The sequence below is a fragment of the Dendrobates tinctorius genome, unplaced genomic scaffold (genome assembly GCF_039654945.1).
Source record: "Dendrobates tinctorius isolate UK_male_01 unplaced genomic scaffold, ASM3965494v1 ptg000136l, whole genome shotgun sequence".
In the NCBI taxonomy this organism is placed as follows: domain Eukaryota; kingdom Metazoa; phylum Chordata; class Amphibia; order Anura; family Dendrobatidae; genus Dendrobates; species Dendrobates tinctorius.
The window spans coordinates 3,735,503-3,753,269 of NW_027361804.1; the positions used below are offsets into that span (position 1 = coordinate 3,735,503).

General features: G+C 55.9%; 1 protein-coding gene across 1 annotated transcript; it reads left to right on the forward strand.

The window, feature by feature from the left end:
* Positions 1 to 2,145: 2,145 nt before the first annotated feature.
* On the forward strand, positions 2,146 to 16,330 carry CREBL2 (cAMP responsive element binding protein like 2). Its single transcript, XM_073544080.1, has 4 exons — positions 2,146 to 2,402; positions 13,775 to 13,972; positions 14,368 to 14,512; positions 15,401 to 16,330. Exons 1-3 carry the CDS (start codon positions 2,388 to 2,390, stop codon positions 14,506 to 14,508), a joined length of 354 nt encoding a protein of 117 aa, XP_073400181.1. The 5' UTR covers positions 2,146 to 2,387; the 3' UTR covers positions 14,509 to 14,512; positions 15,401 to 16,330.
* The last annotated feature ends 1,437 nt before the right edge of the window (positions 16,331 to 17,767 follow it).

Sequence of the window (17,767 nt, forward strand, 5' to 3'; positions counted from 1 at the left end):
AGCTTCAAGAGGTAGTCACCGGAAATGGTTTTCACTTCACAGGTGTGCCCTGTCAGGTTTAATAAGTGGGATTTCCTGCCTTATAAATGGGGTTGGGACCATCAGTTGTGTTGTGCAGAAGTCTGGTGGATACACAGCTGATAGTCCTACTGAATAGACTGTTAGCTGCTTTTTTCTTGCCATAAAACAAATTCTAAGTAAAGAAAAGCGAGCTGCCATCATTACTTTAAGAAATGAAGGTAAGTTAGTCTGAAAAATTGGGAAAACTTTGAAAGTGTCCCCAAGTGCAGTGACAAAAACCATCAAGCGCTACAAAGAAACTGGCTCACATGAGGACCGCCTGAGGAAAGGAAGACCAAGAGTCACCTCCGCTGCGGAGGATAAGTTCATCCGAGTCACCAGCCTCAGAAATCGCAGGTTAACAGCAGCTCAGATTAGAGACCAGGTCAATGCCACACAGAGTTCTAGCAGCAGACACATCTCTACAACAACTGTTAAGAGGAGACTTTGTGCAGCAGGCCTTCATGGTAAAATAGCTGCTAGGAAACCACTGCTAAGGACAGGCCACAAGCAGAAGAGACTTGTTTGGGCTAAAGAACACAAGGAATGGACATTAGACCAGTGGAAATCTGTGCTTTGGTCTGATGAGTCCACATGTGAGATCTTTGGTTCCAACCACCGTGCCTTTGTGCGACACAGAAAAGGTGATCGGATGGACTCTACATGCCTGGTTCCCACCGTGAAGCATGGAGGAGGAGGTGTGATGGTGTGCGGGGGCTTTGCTGGTGACACTGTTGGGGATTTACTCAAAACTGAAGGCATACTGAACCAGCATGGCTACCACAGCATCTTGCAGCGGCATGCTATTCCATCCGGTTTGTGTTTAGTTGGACCATCATTTATTTTTCAACAGGACAATGACCTCAAACCCACCTCCAGGCTGTGTAAGGGCTATCTGACCAAGAAGGAGAGTGATGGGGCGCTACGCCAGATGACCTGGCCTCCACAGTCACCAGACCTGAACCCAATCGAGATGGTTTGGGGTGAGCTGGACCGCAGAGTGAAGGCAAAAGGGCCAACAAGTGCTAAGCATCTCTGGGAACTCCTACAAGACTGGTGGAAGACCATTTCCGGTGACTACCTCTTGAAGCTCATCAAGAGAATGCAAAGAGTGTGCAAAGCTCAAAGCAAAAGGTGGCTACTGTGAAGAACCAAGAATATAAGACATATTTTCAGTTGTTTCACACTTTTTTTGTTAATTATATAATTCCACATGTGGTAATTCATAGTTTTGATGCCTTCAGAGTGAATCTACAATTTTCATAGTCATGAAAATAAAGAAAACTCTATGAATGAGAAGGTGTGTCCAAACTTTTGGTCTGTACCGTATACATGTACACAGTGTATTACATATTTACAATTTATTAGTTTTTTGTTCTAAAGTCGTATTCCAATAGATATTATGTTCTATCTAAATATCTTGATTATTGGATCATAGAAATGATGAAATGTCGGATGTTCACATTGTACAATATATTTTTCACTTAAATATAAGCAATATATGTGGGAGTCGGAGTCGGTGGAAGGGAAATTGAGGAGTCGGAGTCGCAGGTTTGGCTTACCGACCCCTCAGCCCTGACCGCAACAACGGTGTAATAATGTGATCTAATCACACTGGAATTACAGCCCCGCACAGTATAACGCTGTAGCACCACGCCATGCTGGGACACTGGCTGGTGTGGCTGCTCCTTGTGGTTCCCCTGCTCCAGGCCCATCATAACCTTTATGAAAAGAGATGGCGGTATAACAGGCTAATGGCGCTGTTGCCCTTAGCAACCAGTTTCCATCTCCAATCTTGATGAAAGGCACGCCCTGATTGGTTGCTATGGGTAACCACTCGCCCTTTGTCTGTGGGAAGCGCACCAATCACAGGGCGCGTTTTGTTGCCGCCCGCCGCTGGAGTGTAAGGAGTTGGTCTACAACAATATGGCGGCGGCGGCGGCGACGGCTCTGTCTGAGTAGAGGACATGATTGATAACACCCCGCACTGTCCCCGCCACCAGTCCTGTACTGGAGCCGCTCCGCCCCCTGGTGGCGTGCTGCCAAACGACTTTTACATAACAGTTCTGACGTAGTTCTACAGACGACGCAGCAGCGCGGGTGTTGATGGGAGATGTAGTCCGCGCTGTTGTATTTTTCTAACAAGTCTGTTAACTGGAGAACTACAGTTCCCATGAGGTACAGCGCCACTTCCGGATTAAAGCTCAGGAGTCAGCTGAGCTATTGTAAACAAACTGAGCTCTCCCACAAAAGTCTTTGTAGAGCTGGAGCAGGGGCCCCAGGACGAGTCAGGGGCCCGGCCAGGCTTCATACAAGGGATCAGCAAGATGGAGGAAAGCAAGGTAAGAGCCTGACACCCCCAACCTGTGTAATGTCCATCACACCCAGGAAAGTGGTCACTGGACTCATCTGCGGGGATGGAGGGGCCCCTGAGAGCCACACAGGAGGGAGAAGTCCCCCGGGCTGGACACCAAACATGCAGCAGAGTGGTGAGCGCTGCTCGGGATGCGACTGGAGTAATGAACGCGCAGGAGGCGTGAGCGTGCCGGTACTATGGACGCGCAGGAGGCGTGAGCGTACCCGTAATATGGACGCGCAGGAGGCGTGAGCGTGCCGGTACTATGGACGCGCAGGAGGTGTGAGCGTGCCGGTACTATGGACGCGTAGGAGGCGTGAGCGTGCCCGTACTATGGACGCGCAGGAGGCGTGAGCGTGCCCGTACTATGGACGCGCAGGAGGCGTGAGCGTGCCCGTACTATGGACGCGCAGGAGGCGTGAGCGTACCCGTAATATGGATGCAGGAGGCGTGAGCGTGCCGGTACTATGGACGCGCAGGAGGCGTGAGCGTGCCGGTACTATGGACACGCAGGAGGCGTGAGCGTGCCGGTACTATGGACGAGCAGGAGGCGTGAGCGTGCCGGTACTATGGACGCGCAGGAGACGTGACCGTGCCGGTACTATGGACGCAGGAGGCGTGAGCATGGCGGTACTGTGGACACGCAGGAGACGTGAGCGTGCCCGTAATATGGACGCAGGAGGCGTGAGCGTGCCAGTACTATAGTTGCGCAGGAGATGTAAGCGTGCCCGTAATATGGACGCAGGAGGCGTGAGCGTGGCGGTACTATGGACGCGCAGGAGACGTGAGCGTGCCCATAATATGGACGCAGGAGGCGTGAGCGTGCCGGTACTATGGACGCGAAGGAGACGTGAGCGTGCCTGTACTATGGACTCGCAGGAGACGTGAGCGTGTCCGTAATATGGACGCAGGAGGTGTGAGCGTGCCGGTACAATGGACGAGCAGGAGGTGTGAGCGTAACGGTACTATGGACGCGCAGGAGACGCGAGTGTGCCGGTACTATGGACGCAGGAGGTGTGAGCGTGTCGGTTCTATGGACGCAGGAGGTGTGAGCGTGCCAGTAATATGGACGCGCATGAGATGTGAGCGTGCCAGTACTACGGACGCAGGAGGTATGAGCATGCCGGTAATATGGATGCGCAGGAGGTGTGAGCGTGCCGGTAATATGGACGCGCAGGAGGTGTGAGCGTGACAGTACTATTGACGCGCAGGAGGCGTGACCGAGCAGGTACTATGGACGTGCAGGAGGCGTGAGCGTGCAGGTACTATGGACGTGCAGGAGGTGCGAGCGTGACGGTAATATGGATGCGCAGGAAGTGCGAGCGTGACGGTACTATGGACGCGCAGAAGGTGTGAGCGTGCCGGTACTATGGACGTGCAGAAGGTGTGAGCGTGCCGGTACTATGGACGCGCAGAAGGTGTGAGCGTGCCGGTACTATGGACGTGCAGAAGGTGTGAGCGTGCCCGTACTATGGACGCGCAGGAGGCGTGAGCGTGCCCGTACTATGGACGCGCAGGAGGCGTGAGCGTGCCCGTACTATGGACGCGCAGGAGGCGTGAGCGTGCCCGTACTATGGACGCGCAGGAGGCGTGAGCGTGCCCGTACTATGGACGCGCAGGAGGCGTGAGCGTGCCCGTACTATGGACGCGCAGGAGGCGTGAGCGTGCCCGTACTATGGACGCGCAGGAGGCGTGAGCGTGCCCGTACTATGGACGCGCAGGAGGCGTGAGCGTGCCCGTACTATGGACGCGCAGGAGGCGTGAGCGTGCCCGTACTATGGACGCAGGAGGCGTGAGCGTACCGGTACTATGAACGCGCAGGAGGCGTGAGCGTGCCGGTACTATGGACGCGCAGGAGGCGTGAGCGTACCCGTAATATGGACGCGCAGGAGGCGTGAGCGTGCCGGTACTATGGACGCGCAGGAGGCGTGAGTGTGCCGGTACTATGGACGCGTAGGAGGCGTGAGCGTGCCCGTACTATGGACGCGCAGGAGGCGTGAGCGTGCCCGTACTATGGACGCGCAGGAGGCGTGAGCGTACCCGTAATATGGATGCAGGAGGCGTGAGCGTGCCGGTACTATGGACGCGCAGGAGGCGTGAGCGTGCCGATACTATGGACGAGCAGGAGGCGTGAGCGTGCCGGTACTATGGACGCGCAGGAGACGTGACCGTGCCGGTACTATGGACGCAGGAGGCGTGAGCATGGCGGTACTGTGGACACGCAGGAGACGTGAGCGTGCCCGTAATATGGACGCAGGAGGCGTGAGCGTGCCAGTACTATAGTTGCGCAGGAGATGTAAGCGTGCCCGTAATATGGACGCAGGAGGCGTGAGCGTGCCCATAATATGGACGCAGGAGGCGTGAGCGTGCCGGTACTATGGACGCGAAGGAGACGTGAGCGTGCCTGTACTATGGACGCGCAGGAGACGTGAGCGTGTCCGTAATATGGACGCAGGAGGTGTGAGCGTGCCGGTACAATGGACGAGCAGGAGGTGTGAGCGTAACGGTACTATGGACGCGCAGGAGACGCGAGTGTGCCGGTACTATGGACGCAGGAGGTGTGAGCGTGTCGGTTCTATGGACGCAGGAGGTGTGAGCGTGCCAGTAATATGGACGCGCATGAGATGTGAGCGTGCCAGTACTACGGACGCAGGAGGTATGAGCATGCCGGTAATATGGATGCGCAGGAGGTGTGAGCGTGCCGGTAATATGGACGCGCAGGAGGTGTGAGCGTGACAGTACTATTGACGCGCAGGAGGCGTGACCGAGCAGGTACTATGGACGTGCAGGAGGCGTGAGCGTGCAGGTACTATGACGCGCAGGAGGCGTGACCGAGCAGGTACTATGGACGTGCAGGTACTATGGACGTGCAGGAGGTGCGAGCGTGACGGTAATATGGATGCGCAGGAAGTGCGAGCGTGACGGTACTATGGACGCGCAGAAGGTGTGAGCGTGCCGGTACTATGGACGCGCAGAAGGTGTGAGCGTGCCGGTACTATGGACGCGCAGAAGGTGTGAGCGTGCCGGTACTATGGACGCGCAGAAGGTGTGAGCGTGCCGGTACTATGGACGCAGGAGGCGTGAGCGTGCCGGTACTATGGACACAGGAGGCGTGAGCGTGCCGGTACTATGGACGCGCAGGAGGCGTGAGCGTGCCCGTACTATGGACGCGCAGGAGGCGTGAGCGTGCCCGTACTATGGAGGCGCAGGAGGCGTGAGCGTGCCCGTACTATGGAGGCGCAGGAGGCGTGAGCGTGCCCGTACTATGGACGCGCAGGAGGCGTGAGCGTGCCCGTACTATGGACGCGCAGGAGGCGTGAGCGTGCCGGTACTATGGACGAGCAGGAGGCGTGAGCGTGCCGGTACTATGGACGCGCAGGAGACGTGACCGTGCCGGTACTATGGACGCAGGAGGCGTGAGCATGGCGGTACTGTGGACACGCAGGAGACGTGAGCGTGCCCGTAATATGGACGCAGGAGGCGTGAGCGTGCCAGTACTATAGTTGCGCAGGAGATGTAAGCGTGCCCGTAATATGGACGCAGGAGGCGTGAGCGTGCCCATAATATGGACGCAGGAGGCGTGAGCGTGCCGGTACTATGGATGCGAAGGAGACGTGAGCGTGCCTGTACTATGGACGCGCAGGAGACGTGAGCGTGTCCGTAATATGGACGCAGGAGGTGTGAGCGTGCCGGTACAATGGACGAGCAGGAGGTGTGAGCGTAACGGTACTATGGACGCGCAGGAGACGCGAGTGTGCCGGTACTATGGACGCAGGAGGTGTGAGCGTGTCGGTTCTATGGACGCAGGAGGTGTGAGCGTGCCAGTAATATGGACGCGCATGAGATGTGAGCGTGCCAGTACTACGGACGCAGGAGGTATGAGCATGCCGGTAATATGGATGCGCAGGAGGTGTGAGCGTGCCGGTAATATGGACGCGCAGGAGGTGTGAGCGTGACAGTACTATTGACGCGCAGGAGGCGTGACCGAGCAGGTACTATGGACGTGCAGGAGGCGTGAGCGTGCAGGTACTATGACGCGCAGGAGGCGTGACCGAGCAGGTACTATGGACGTGCAGGTACTATGGACGTGCAGGAGGTGCGAGCGTGACGGTAATATGGATGCGCAGGAAGTGCGAGCGTGACGGTACTATGGACGCGCAGAAGGTGTGAGCGTGCCGGTACTATGGACGCGCAGAAGGTGTGAGCGTGCCGGTACTATGGACGCGCAGAAGGTGTGAGCGTGCCGGTACTATGGACGTGCAGAAGGTGTGAGCATGCCGGTACTATGGACGCAGGAGGTGTGAGCGTGCCGGTACTATGGACGCGCAGGAGGCGTGAGCGTGCCGGTACTATGGACGCGCAGGAGGCGTGAGCGTGCCCGTACTATGGACGCGCAGGAGGCGTGAGCGTGCCCGTACTATGGACGCGCAGGAGGCGTGAGCGTGCCCGTACTATGGACGCGCAGGAGGCGTGAGCGTGCCCGTACTATGGACGCGCAGGAGGCGTGAGCGTGCCCGTACTATGGACGCGCAGGAGGCGTGAGCGTGCCCGTACTATGGACGCGCAGGAGGCGTGAGCGTGCCCGTACTATGGACGCGCAGGAGGCGTGAGCGTGCCCGTACTATGGACGCGCAGGAGGCGTGAGCGTACCCGTAATATGGACGCAGGAGGCGTGAGCGGTGCCAGTACTATGGACGCGCAGGAGGCGTGAGCGTGCCGGTAGTATGGACGCGCAGGAGGCGTGAGCGTGCCGGTACTATGGACGAGCAGGAGGCGTGAGCGTGCCGGTACTATGGACGCGCAGGAGGCGTGAGCGTGCCCGTACTATGGACGCGCAGGAGGCGTGAGCGTGCCCGTACTATGGACGCGCAGGAGGCGTGAGCGTGCCCGTACTATGGACGCGCAGGAGGCGTGAGCGTGCCCGTACTATGGACGCGCAGGAGGCGTGAGCTTGCCCGTACTATGGACGCGCAGGAGGCGTGAGCGTGCCCGTACTATGGACGCGCAGGAGGCGTGAGCGTGCCCGTACTATGGACGCGCAGGAGGCGTGAGCGTGCCCGTACTATGGACGCGCAGGAGGAGTGAGCGTGCCCGTACTATGGACGCGCAGGAGGCGTGAGCGTGCCCGTACTATGGACGCGCAGGAGGCGTGAGCGTGCCCGTACTATGGACGCGCAGGAGGCGTGAGCGTACCCGTAATATGGACGCAGGAGGCGTGAGCGGTGCCAGTACTATGGACGCGCAGGAGGCGTGAGCGTGCCGGTACTATGGACGCGCAGGAGGCGTGAGCGTGCCGGTACTATGGACGAGCAGGAGGCGTGAGCGTGCCGGTACTATGGACACGCAGGAGACGTGACCGTGCCGGTACTATGGACGCCGGAGGCGTGAGCATGGCGGTACTGTGGACACGCAGGAGGCGTGAGCGTGCCCGTAATATGGACGCAGGAGGCGTGAGCGTGCCAGTACTATAGACGCGCAGGAGATGTAAGCGTGCCCGTAATATGGACGCAGGAGGCGTGAGCATGGCGGTACTATGGACGCTCAGGAGACGTGAGCGTGCCCATAATATGGACGCAGAAGGCGTGAGCGTGCCGGTACTATGGACGCGCAGGAGACGTGAGCGTACCCGTAATATGGACGCAGGAGGTGTGAGCGTGCCTGTACTATGGACGCGCAGGAGACGTGAGCGTGCCCGTAATATGGACGCAGAAGGCGTGAGCGTGCCGGTACTATGGACGCGCAGGAGACGTGAGCGTACCCGTAATATGGACGCAGAAGGCGTGAGCGTGCCTGTACTATGGACGCGCAGGAGACGTGAGCGTGCCCGTAATATGGACGCAGGAGGTGTGAGCGTGCCGGTACAATGGACGAGCAGGAGGTGTGAGCGTATCGGTACTATGGACGCGCAGGAGACGCGAGCGTGCCGGTACTATGGACGCAGGAGGTGTGAGCGTGTCGGTTCTATGGACGCAGGAGGTGTGAGCGTGCCAGTAATATGGACGTGCATGAGATGTGAGCGTGCCAGTACTACGGACGCAGGAGGTATGAGCATGCCGGTAATATGGATGTGCAGGAGGTGTGAGCGTGCCCATAATATGGACGCAGGAGGCGTGAGCGTGCCAGTACTATAGTTGCGCAGGAGATGTAAGCGTGCCCGTAATATGGACGCAGGAGGCGTGAGCGTGGCGGTACTATGGACGCGCAGGAGACGTGAGCGTGCCCATAATATGGACGCTGGAGGCGTGAGCGTGCCGGTACTATGGACGCGCAGGAGGCGTGAGCGTGCCCGTACTATGGACGTGCAGGAGGCGTGAGCGTGCCCGTACTATGGACGTGCAGGAGGCGTGAGCGTGCCCGTACTATGGACGTGCAGGAGGCGTGAGCGTGCCCGTACTATGGACGTGCAGGAGGCGTGAGCTTGCCCGTACTATGGACGCGCACGAGGCGTGAGCGTGCCCGTACTATGGACGCGAAGGAGGCGTGAGCGTGCCCGTACTATGGACGCGCAGGACGCGTGAGCGTGCCTGTACTATGGACGCGCAGGAGGCGTGAGCGTACCCGTAATATGGACGCAGGAGGCGTGAGCGGTGCCAGTACTATGGACGCGCAGGAGGCGTGAGCGTGCCGGTACTATGGACGCGCAGGAGGCGTGAGCGTGCCGGTACTATGGACGAGCAGGAGGCGTGAGCGTGCCGGTACTATGGACACGCAGGAGACGTGACCGTGCCGGTACTATGGACGCCGGAGGCGTGAGCATGGCGGTACTGTGGACACGCAGGAGACGTGAGCGTGCCCGTAATATGGACGCAGGAGGCGTGAGCGTGCCAGTACTATAGACGCGCAGGAGAGGTAAGCGTGCCCGTAATATGGACGCAGGAGGCGTGAGCGTGGTGGTACTATGGACGCGCAGGAGACGTGAGCGTGCCCATAATATGGACGCAGAAGGCGTGAGCGTGCCGGTACTATGGACACGCAGGAGACGTGAGCGTGCCCATAATATGGACGCAGAAGGCGTGAGCGTGCCGGTACTATGGACGCGCAGGAGACGTGAGCGTACCCGTAATATGGACGCAGGAGGTGTGAGCGTGCTGTACTATGGACGCGCAGGAGACGTGAGCGTGCCCGTAATATGGACGCAGAAGGCGTGAGCGTGCCGGTACTATGGACGCGCAGGAGACGTGAGCGTACCCGTAATATGGACGCAGAAGGCGTGAGCGTGCCTGTACTATGGACGCGCAGGAGACGTGAGCGTGCCCGTAATATGGACGCAGGAGGTGTGAGCGTGCCGGTACAATGGACGAGCAGGAGGTGTGAGCGTATCGGTACTATGGACGCGCAGGAGACGCGAGCGTGCCGGTACTATGGACGCAGGAGGTGTGAGCGTGTCGGTTCTATGGACGCAGGAGGTGTGAGCGTGCCAGTAATATGGACGCGCATGAGATGTGAGCGTGCCAGTACTACGGACGCAGGAGGTATGAGCATGCCGGTAATATGGATGCGCAGGAGGTGTAAGCGTGCCCGTAATATGGACGCAGGAGGCGTGAGCGTGCCAGTACTATAGTTGCGCAGGAGATGTAAGCGTGCCCGTAATATGGACGCAGGAGGCGTGAGCGTGGCGGTACTATGGACGCGCAGGAGACGTGAGCGTGCCCATAATATGGACGCAGGAGGCGTGAGCGTGCCGGTACTATGGAAGCGAAGGAGACGTGAGCGTGCCTGTACTATGGACGCGCAGGAGACGTGAGCGTGTCCGTAATATGGACGCAGGAGGTGTGAGCGTGCCGGTACAATGGACGAGCAGGAGGTGTGAGCGTAACGGTACTATGGACGCGCAGGAGACGCGAGCGTGCCGGTACTATGGACGCAGGAGGTGTGAGCGTGTCGGTTCTATGGACGCAGGAGGTGTGAGCGTGCCAGTAATATGGACGCGCATGAGATGTGAGCGTGCCAGTACTACGGACGCAGGAGGTATGAGCATGCCGGTAATATGGATGCGCAGGAGGTGTGAGCGTGCCGGTAATATGGACGCGCAGGAGTTGTGAGCGTGACAGTACTATTGACGCGCAGGAGGCGTGACCGAGCAGGTACTATGGACGTGCAGGAGGCGTGAGCGTGCAGGTGCTATGGACGTGCAGGAGGTGCGAGCGTGACGGTAATATGGATGCGCAGGAAGTGCGAGCGTGACGGTACTATGGACGCGCAGAAGGTGTGAGCGTGCCGGTACTATGGACGCGCAGAAGGTGTGAGCGTGCCGGTACTATGGACGCGCAGAAGGTGTGAGCGTGCCGGTACTATGGACGTGCAGAAGGTGTGAGCGTGCCGGTACTATGGACGCAGGAGGCGTGAGCGTGCCGGTACTATGGACGCAGGAGGCGTGAGCGTGCCGGTACTATGGACGCGCAGGAGGCGTGAGCGTGCCCGTACTATGGACGCGCAGGAGGCGTGAGCGTGCCCGTACTATGGACGCGCAGGAGGCGTGAGCGTGCCCGTACTATGGAGGCGCAGGAGGTGTGAGCGTGCCCGTACTATGGACGCGCAGGAGGCGTGAGCGTGCCCGTACTATGGACGCGCAGGAGGCGTGAGCGTGCCCGTACTATGGACGCGCAGGAGGCGTGAGCGTACCCGTAATATGGACGCAGGAGGCGTGAGCGGTGCCAGTACTATGGACGCGCAGGAGGCGTGAGCGTGCCGGTACTATGGACGCGCAGGAGGCGTGAGCGTGCCGGTACTATGGACGAGCAGGAGGCGTGAGCGTGCCGGTACTATGGACGCGCAGGAGACGTGACCGTGCCGGTACTATGGACGCCGGAGGCGTGAGCATGGCGGTACTGTGGACACGCAGGAGACGTGAGCGTGACCGTAATATGGACGCAGGAGGCGTGAGCGTGCCAGTACTATAGACGCGCAGGAGATGTAAGCGTGCCCGTAATATGGACGCAGGAGGCGTGAGCGTGGCGGTACTATGGACGCGCAGGAGACGTGAGCGTGCCCATAATATGGACGCAGAAGGCGTGAGCGTGCCGGTACTATGGACGCGCAGGAGACGTGAGCGTACCCGTAATATGGACGCAGGAGGTGTGAGCGTGCCTGTACTATGGACGCGCAGGAGACGTGAGCGTGCCTGTACTATAGACGCGCAGGAGACGTGAGCGTGCCCGTAATATGGACGCAGAAGGCGTGAGCGTGCCTGTACTATGGACGCGCAGGAGACGTGAGCGTGCCCGTAATATGGACGCAGGAGGTGTGAGCGTGCCGGTACAATGGACGAGCAGGAGGTGTGAGCGTATCGGTACTATGGACGCGCAGGAGACGCGAGCGTGCCGGTACTATGGACGCAGGAGGTGTGAGCGTGTCGGTTCTATGGACGCAGGAGGTGTGAGCGTGCCAGTAATATGGACGCACATGAGATGTGAGCGTGCCAGTACTACGGACGCAGGAGGTATGAGCATGCCGGTATGGACGCGCAGGAGGTGTGAGCGTGACAGTACTATTGACGCGCAGGAGGCGTGACCGAGCAGGTACTATGGACGTGCAGGAGGCGTGAGCGTGCAGGTACTATGGACGCGCAGGAGGTGCGAGCGTGACGGTAATATGGATGCGCAGGAAGTGCGAGCGTGACGGTACTATGGACGCGCAGAAGGTGTGAGCGTGCCGGTACTATGGACGTGCAGAAGGTGTGAGCGTGCCGGTACTATGGACGCGCAGAAGGTGTGAGCGTGCCGGTACTATGGACGTGCAGAAGGTTTGAGCGTGCCGGTACTATGGACGCAGGAGGTGTGAGCGTGCCGGTACTATGGACGCAGGAGGTGTGAGCGTGCCGGTACTATGGACGCAGGAGGTGTGAGCGTGCCGGTACTATGGACGCGCAGGAGGCGTGAGCGTGCCCGTACTATGGACGCGCAGGAGGCGTGAGCGTGCCCGTAATATGGACGCAGAAGGCGTAAGCGTGCCGGTACTATGGACGCGCAGGAGACGTGAGCGTACCCGTAATATGGACGCAGGAGGTGTGAGCGTGCCTGTACTATGGACGCGCAGGAGACGTGAGCGTGCCCGTAATATGGACGCAGGAGGTGTGAGCGTGCCCGTACTATGGACGCGCAGGAGACGTGAGCGTGCCGGTAATATGGACGCGCAGGAGGTGTGAGCGTGACAGTACTATTGACGCACAGGAGGCGTGACCGTGCAGGTACTATGGACGCACAGGAGGCGTGACCGTGCAGGTACTATGGACGCACAGGAGGCGTGACCGTGCAGGTACTATGGACGCAGGAGGTGTGAGCGTGCCGGTACTATGGACGCAGGAGGTGTGAGCGTGCCGGTACTATGGACGCAGGAGGTGTGAGCGTGCCGGTACTATGGACGCAGGAGGTGTGAGCGTGCCGGTACTATGGACGCAGGAGGTGTGAGCGTGCCAATACTATGGATGCAGGAGGTGTGAGCGTGCCGGTACTATGGACGCAGGAGGTGTGAGCGTGCCGGTACTATGGACGCAGGAGGTGTGAGCTTGCCGGTACTATGGACGCAGGAGGTGTGAGCTTGCCGGTACTATGGACGCAGGAGGTGTGAGCGTGCCGGTACTATGGACGCAGGAGGTGTGAGCGTGCCGGTACTATGGACGCAGGAGGTGTGAGCGTGCCGGTACTATGGACGCAGGAGGCGTGAGCTTGCCGGTACTATGGACGCAGGAGGCGTGAGCGTACCCGTAATATGGACGCAGGAGGCGTGAGCGTGCCGGTACTATGGACGCAGGAGGTGTGAGCGTGCCCGTACTATGGACGCAGGAGGTGTGAGCGTGCCGGTACCATGGACGCAGGAGGTGTGAGCGTGCCGGTACTATGGACGCAGGAGGTGTGAGCGTGCCGGTACTATGGACGCAGGAGGTGTGAGCGTGCCGGTACTATGGACGCAGGAGGTGTGAGCTTGCCGGTACTATGGACGCAGGAGGTGTGAGCTTGCCGGTACTATGGACGCAGGAGGTGTGAGCTTGCCGGTACTATGGACGCAGGAGGTGTGAGCTTGCCGGTACTATGGACGCAGGAGGTGTGAGCTTGCCGGTACTATGGACGCAGGAGGTGTGAGCGTGCCGGTACTATGGACGCAGGAGGTGTGAGCGTGCCAGTAATACGGACGTGCAGGAGCTGTGCCAGTAATATGGATGCGCAGGAAATGTGAGCGTGCCAGTAATATGGACGCACAGGAGGTGAGTGTGCCAGTACTATGGACCTGCAGCAAGCATGAGTGTGCACTTATTATGGATGTGCAGGAGGTGTGAGCGTGTCAGTAATCTGAGCGTGCGGGAGCTAGGAGCATGCAGGATTTCTCACATCCAGTATTTCTGTTCCATCCCTCACTTTACAGGTCTGTGGCGGAAAGGTGAAGAAGCCAGGAAAGAGAGGGAGGAAACCGGCCAAGATTGATCTGAAGGCCAAGCTAGAGCGGAGCAGGCAGAGCGCACGGGAGTGTCGAGCCCGGAAGAAACAGCGCTACCAGTACCTGGAGGAATTGGTGTCCAGCCGGGAGCGGGCCATCTGTGCTCTGCGGGAGGAGCTGGAGATGGTAACTGCCCCCGTCCTCCTTTGGGTTACCAGTATGTGAGCGAATCTCCCCAGACTCCAGCCAGATCAATCTCACTGAGCCATCATCGCCCCCAGGGGAACTAATAATGGAAGGAATATGAATACTTCCTGACCTCTCCAATACTTCTGTACACCCGCACCCCAGTCTATATACCACATCATGTATCCTATGTGTGTGGGAGGACAAAGATGGCCGCTATCAGGTGGACCCCTGACCGAAAGTTTCAATCCCCCCCCCTTTCAAATTTAAGAAAAAAAAAGTTTGGGGTCAGCGCGTCCGAAAAAGTCCACTTTCAGAATCTAGAGCAACTTGACCCTTATGGTTGTATAATGTCGCCCCATTATAATGTGTCCCCCCTGTTCTGCTCCCTCCAGTACAAGCAGTGGTGTAAAGCCATGGATCAAGGGAAAATCCCTTCCGAAATCCGGGCTCTTCTCTCCGGGGAGGAACTGAACAGATCTCCGAACTCCAGCAAACAGCAAAGATCTATAAAGGCCGAACCCACCGAGAAATGAGCGTGTAAGTAGCTGCCTATCTGACCTAGTGTCATCCCCATTCCCCCCCAAAAAAACAGTACTTTAACCCTTATTTCACCATCTCTACGTTTGGACTGTCTCTCACCTGGTGGTCCGGGGGTCTGAGGACATGCCAAAAATATCTGGTCCATATGCTCCATTAGGGGATCTCCAGAAGATGCCTCCAAAACCAGATTGCTGGGAGGTTTAGTGTAACTTATTTTCAGCTTTCCTTCCTCTTCTTCCAAGATCTTTTCTATTTTCCCAGTTGTGAAAGACACCGTTCATTTTTACCATATAATAGACTGAAAAAAAAAAAAAACAGAATAAAAAAAATCCAAGCGGGACGACATGTTGTGGAGGGGAATAAACACAGTTCCAACATTGTTTTTGGGGGTTTTGTTTTTACCGCATCCATTGTTGGTCACGTGACTCTCCCGGTTAGATCGATCGTGGCGATCCCAACATGAGGTTTTGATTTATGTTTTAGTAATTTAAAAAAAAGTGATTTTTTTTTTTTTTGTTTAAAATAAAAAAAAAACAAAAAACTGCACATTGAGATATAGTTTTTATACCATTTTGGGGTAATGATCATGTTTAGATTTATTTTATTGAATTTTTTTATGTAAATGAGGCAAAATCTGGAGTTCTGTTATTCTTTGCAGCATTTTACATTTTTTGATAGATCGGACAACAAATTTAATTTTTTTTTAACATTTTAAAAGAAAAAAAAATGGGTTGATTTTAAAACTGTAATTTTTGCAATTTTTTTAGTCCCCACTTGAACCTGCAGTGGGCGCCACGTGGCAGATCGGTCCTAAAATATGTCTGCAACTGGGAAATGAAATAATTGTGACCATTAATTTGCTCTTTTTTTTTTTTTCCTTTAAAGGAGCCGCTCACTGTTTTATTTTGTTGAAGACGTCTGTGCACAGACGGCTACGTGGAAGAATGAGGGTCTGGCAGCTAAGATTTCCCACCCACTTCCCCAGAGCCGAGCCCTCCCCGATCATAACATCAGACAGAAATGGAAGTCACGTCGGCTCCGCCGTCCTCCTCTTGTGTTTGTGACCGCTCGTCACCGCCCCGTCCGCAGCCGGCAGGAGACAGAGGACGCTCCCTCATAGGTTCTAAGGGTTAAATACTCGGTGTTCCGCTTCCAATGCCGCAGTTTCCTCACTGTTCTGTGCCAGCGCACTACACGCTCCAGAATGCCGCACGGTGCAAGTCACTTTATGGAGGAGTCCCGGGGGTGATGGAAATGTGCATTAAATGGGTTCGTCTGCTGCTCCCAGCATCCGTTTCGCTTGATGTTGTCAGTCCAGCTGCCTGTAGCTTTCCAGCTCTGCTACATCGCAGTCATGCACATACATAGTGCCTTGTAAGGCGGGTGGTTACCGACTCATCTGCCCCATCCAGAAAACGAACAGCATGGCCCAAATTTTTTATGAAAAATAATTTGATCACTACGCACACCGCAACATTAACGCTTTCTGTCTTAAAGGGTAACTCCACCTTAAATAGATCCCCTTACCTTATACGTTATTTTCAGTTTAGCGGGGCATAGAGTAGAAGAGTTTTGTTCTCGACAACCCGCCTCTAAGAATTGATGAGTGGTTGTCGTCGCAGCTTGCAGTGATTAGCATCATGTAATGCAATGAAGAAGTTAAAGGGAAACTCCAGAAGAGTTCATATTGTAAGGGGGGGGAGGGGTGTCTGTCTGGTCTTCATAGCACAGAACTGAATGTGACGTTTAATTAAAGGGACAGTACAATGGAATTTTTGTACAGGAAAAAGTGCAATAAACTGATAAACTCTAAAAGGTGACGTGTGCTTTTATTAAATAATCACAACCCTCAAGAACTGGAACAAAAGGGTCTTAGTGACTTAGAAAAGAAGAACCTGGTCTCCGGTTCTAGACAGGCCAGGACCAGGATCACAGAAACTGCCAACCTTGTGGCGTTTTCTGATGCCGCTGTGTAGAGCGTATACTAAGCATGGTGCAATCGAAGAAAAATAAAAAGGCCAATTAAAAGGGAACCAATAGACAAACAATTACTATAGTAAAAGAATCAGCGGAAGATAAGAAAAAATCATTTTGATGAAAGGGATCAAAGGAGGATGCAAATACTTGTTCCAATGAATTAGGCAGAGGAGGATGTGAGGCATCATTCTGATAAAAAGGATAAGAGGACGAAAAGGATAGTTCTATTGAAAGGAGCAGAGGATGTTGTGAAGAATAGTTATGAAAAAAGGGTCAGAGGAGGATGTGAAGCATCGTTCTGCTGAAAGGAGCCGAGGAGGATGTGAAGCGTCATTCTGCTGAAAGGAGCCGAGGAGGATGTGAAGCGTCGTTCTGCTGAAAGGAGCCGAGGAGGATGTGAAGCATCGTTCTGCTGAAAGGAGCCGAGGAGGATGTGAAGCATCGTTCTGCTGAAAGGAGCCGAGGAGGATGTGAAGCATCGTTCTGCTGAAAGGAGCCGAGGAGGATGTGAAGCATCGTTCTGCTGAAAGGAGCCGAGGAGGATGTGAAGCATCGTTCTGCTGAAAGGAGCCGAGGAGGATGTGAAGCATTGTTCTGCTGAAAGGAGCCGAGGAGGATGTGAAGCATCGTTCTGCTGAAAGGAGCCAAGGAGGATGTGAAGCATCGTTCTGCTGAAAAGAGCCGAGGAGGATGTGAAGCATCGTTCTGCTGAAAGGAGCCGAGGAGGATGTGAAGCATCGTTCTGCTGAAAGGAGCCGAGGAGGATGTGAAGCATCGTTCTGCTGAAAAGAGCCGAGGAGGATGTGAAGCATCGTTCTGCTGAAAGGAGCCGAGGAGGATGTGAAGCATCGTTCTGCTGAAAGGAGCCGAGGAGGATGTGAAGCATCGTTCTGATGAAGGGATCAAAGGAGAATGAAATTATCAGAGGAATGTAACGCATCATTCTGAGGAAGGAATCAGAGCAGAATGTGAAGCATCGTTCTGATGACGGGATCAGAAGAGAATGTCACGCATCTTTTGATAAAAGGGTCAGAGGAAGTGAAGGATTCTAGTGAAAACAGCAGAGGATGTGAAGGCTCATTCTATTCTATCAGAAGCAACAGATTATGATGTGAAGAATCATTCTGATGAAGGAATCAGAGGACGTTAGGCATCAAACTGATGTAAATTATGGATGTCAAACTCAAATACACAGTGGGCCAAAATGAAAAAACTTAAATTCGAAGGTCAACCTTGCTATTTATTGAAAAAAAATTCTATGATGGTAAAGTATTA

Bases quoted from the DNA above. Each gene is read 5' to 3' on its own strand.
- CREBL2 (XM_073544080.1), top strand. The intron at 13,973-14,367 runs GTAACTGCCCCC...TGCTCCCTCCAG, and splicing joins TGCGGGAGGAGCTGGAGATG to TACAAGCAGTGGTGTAAAGC.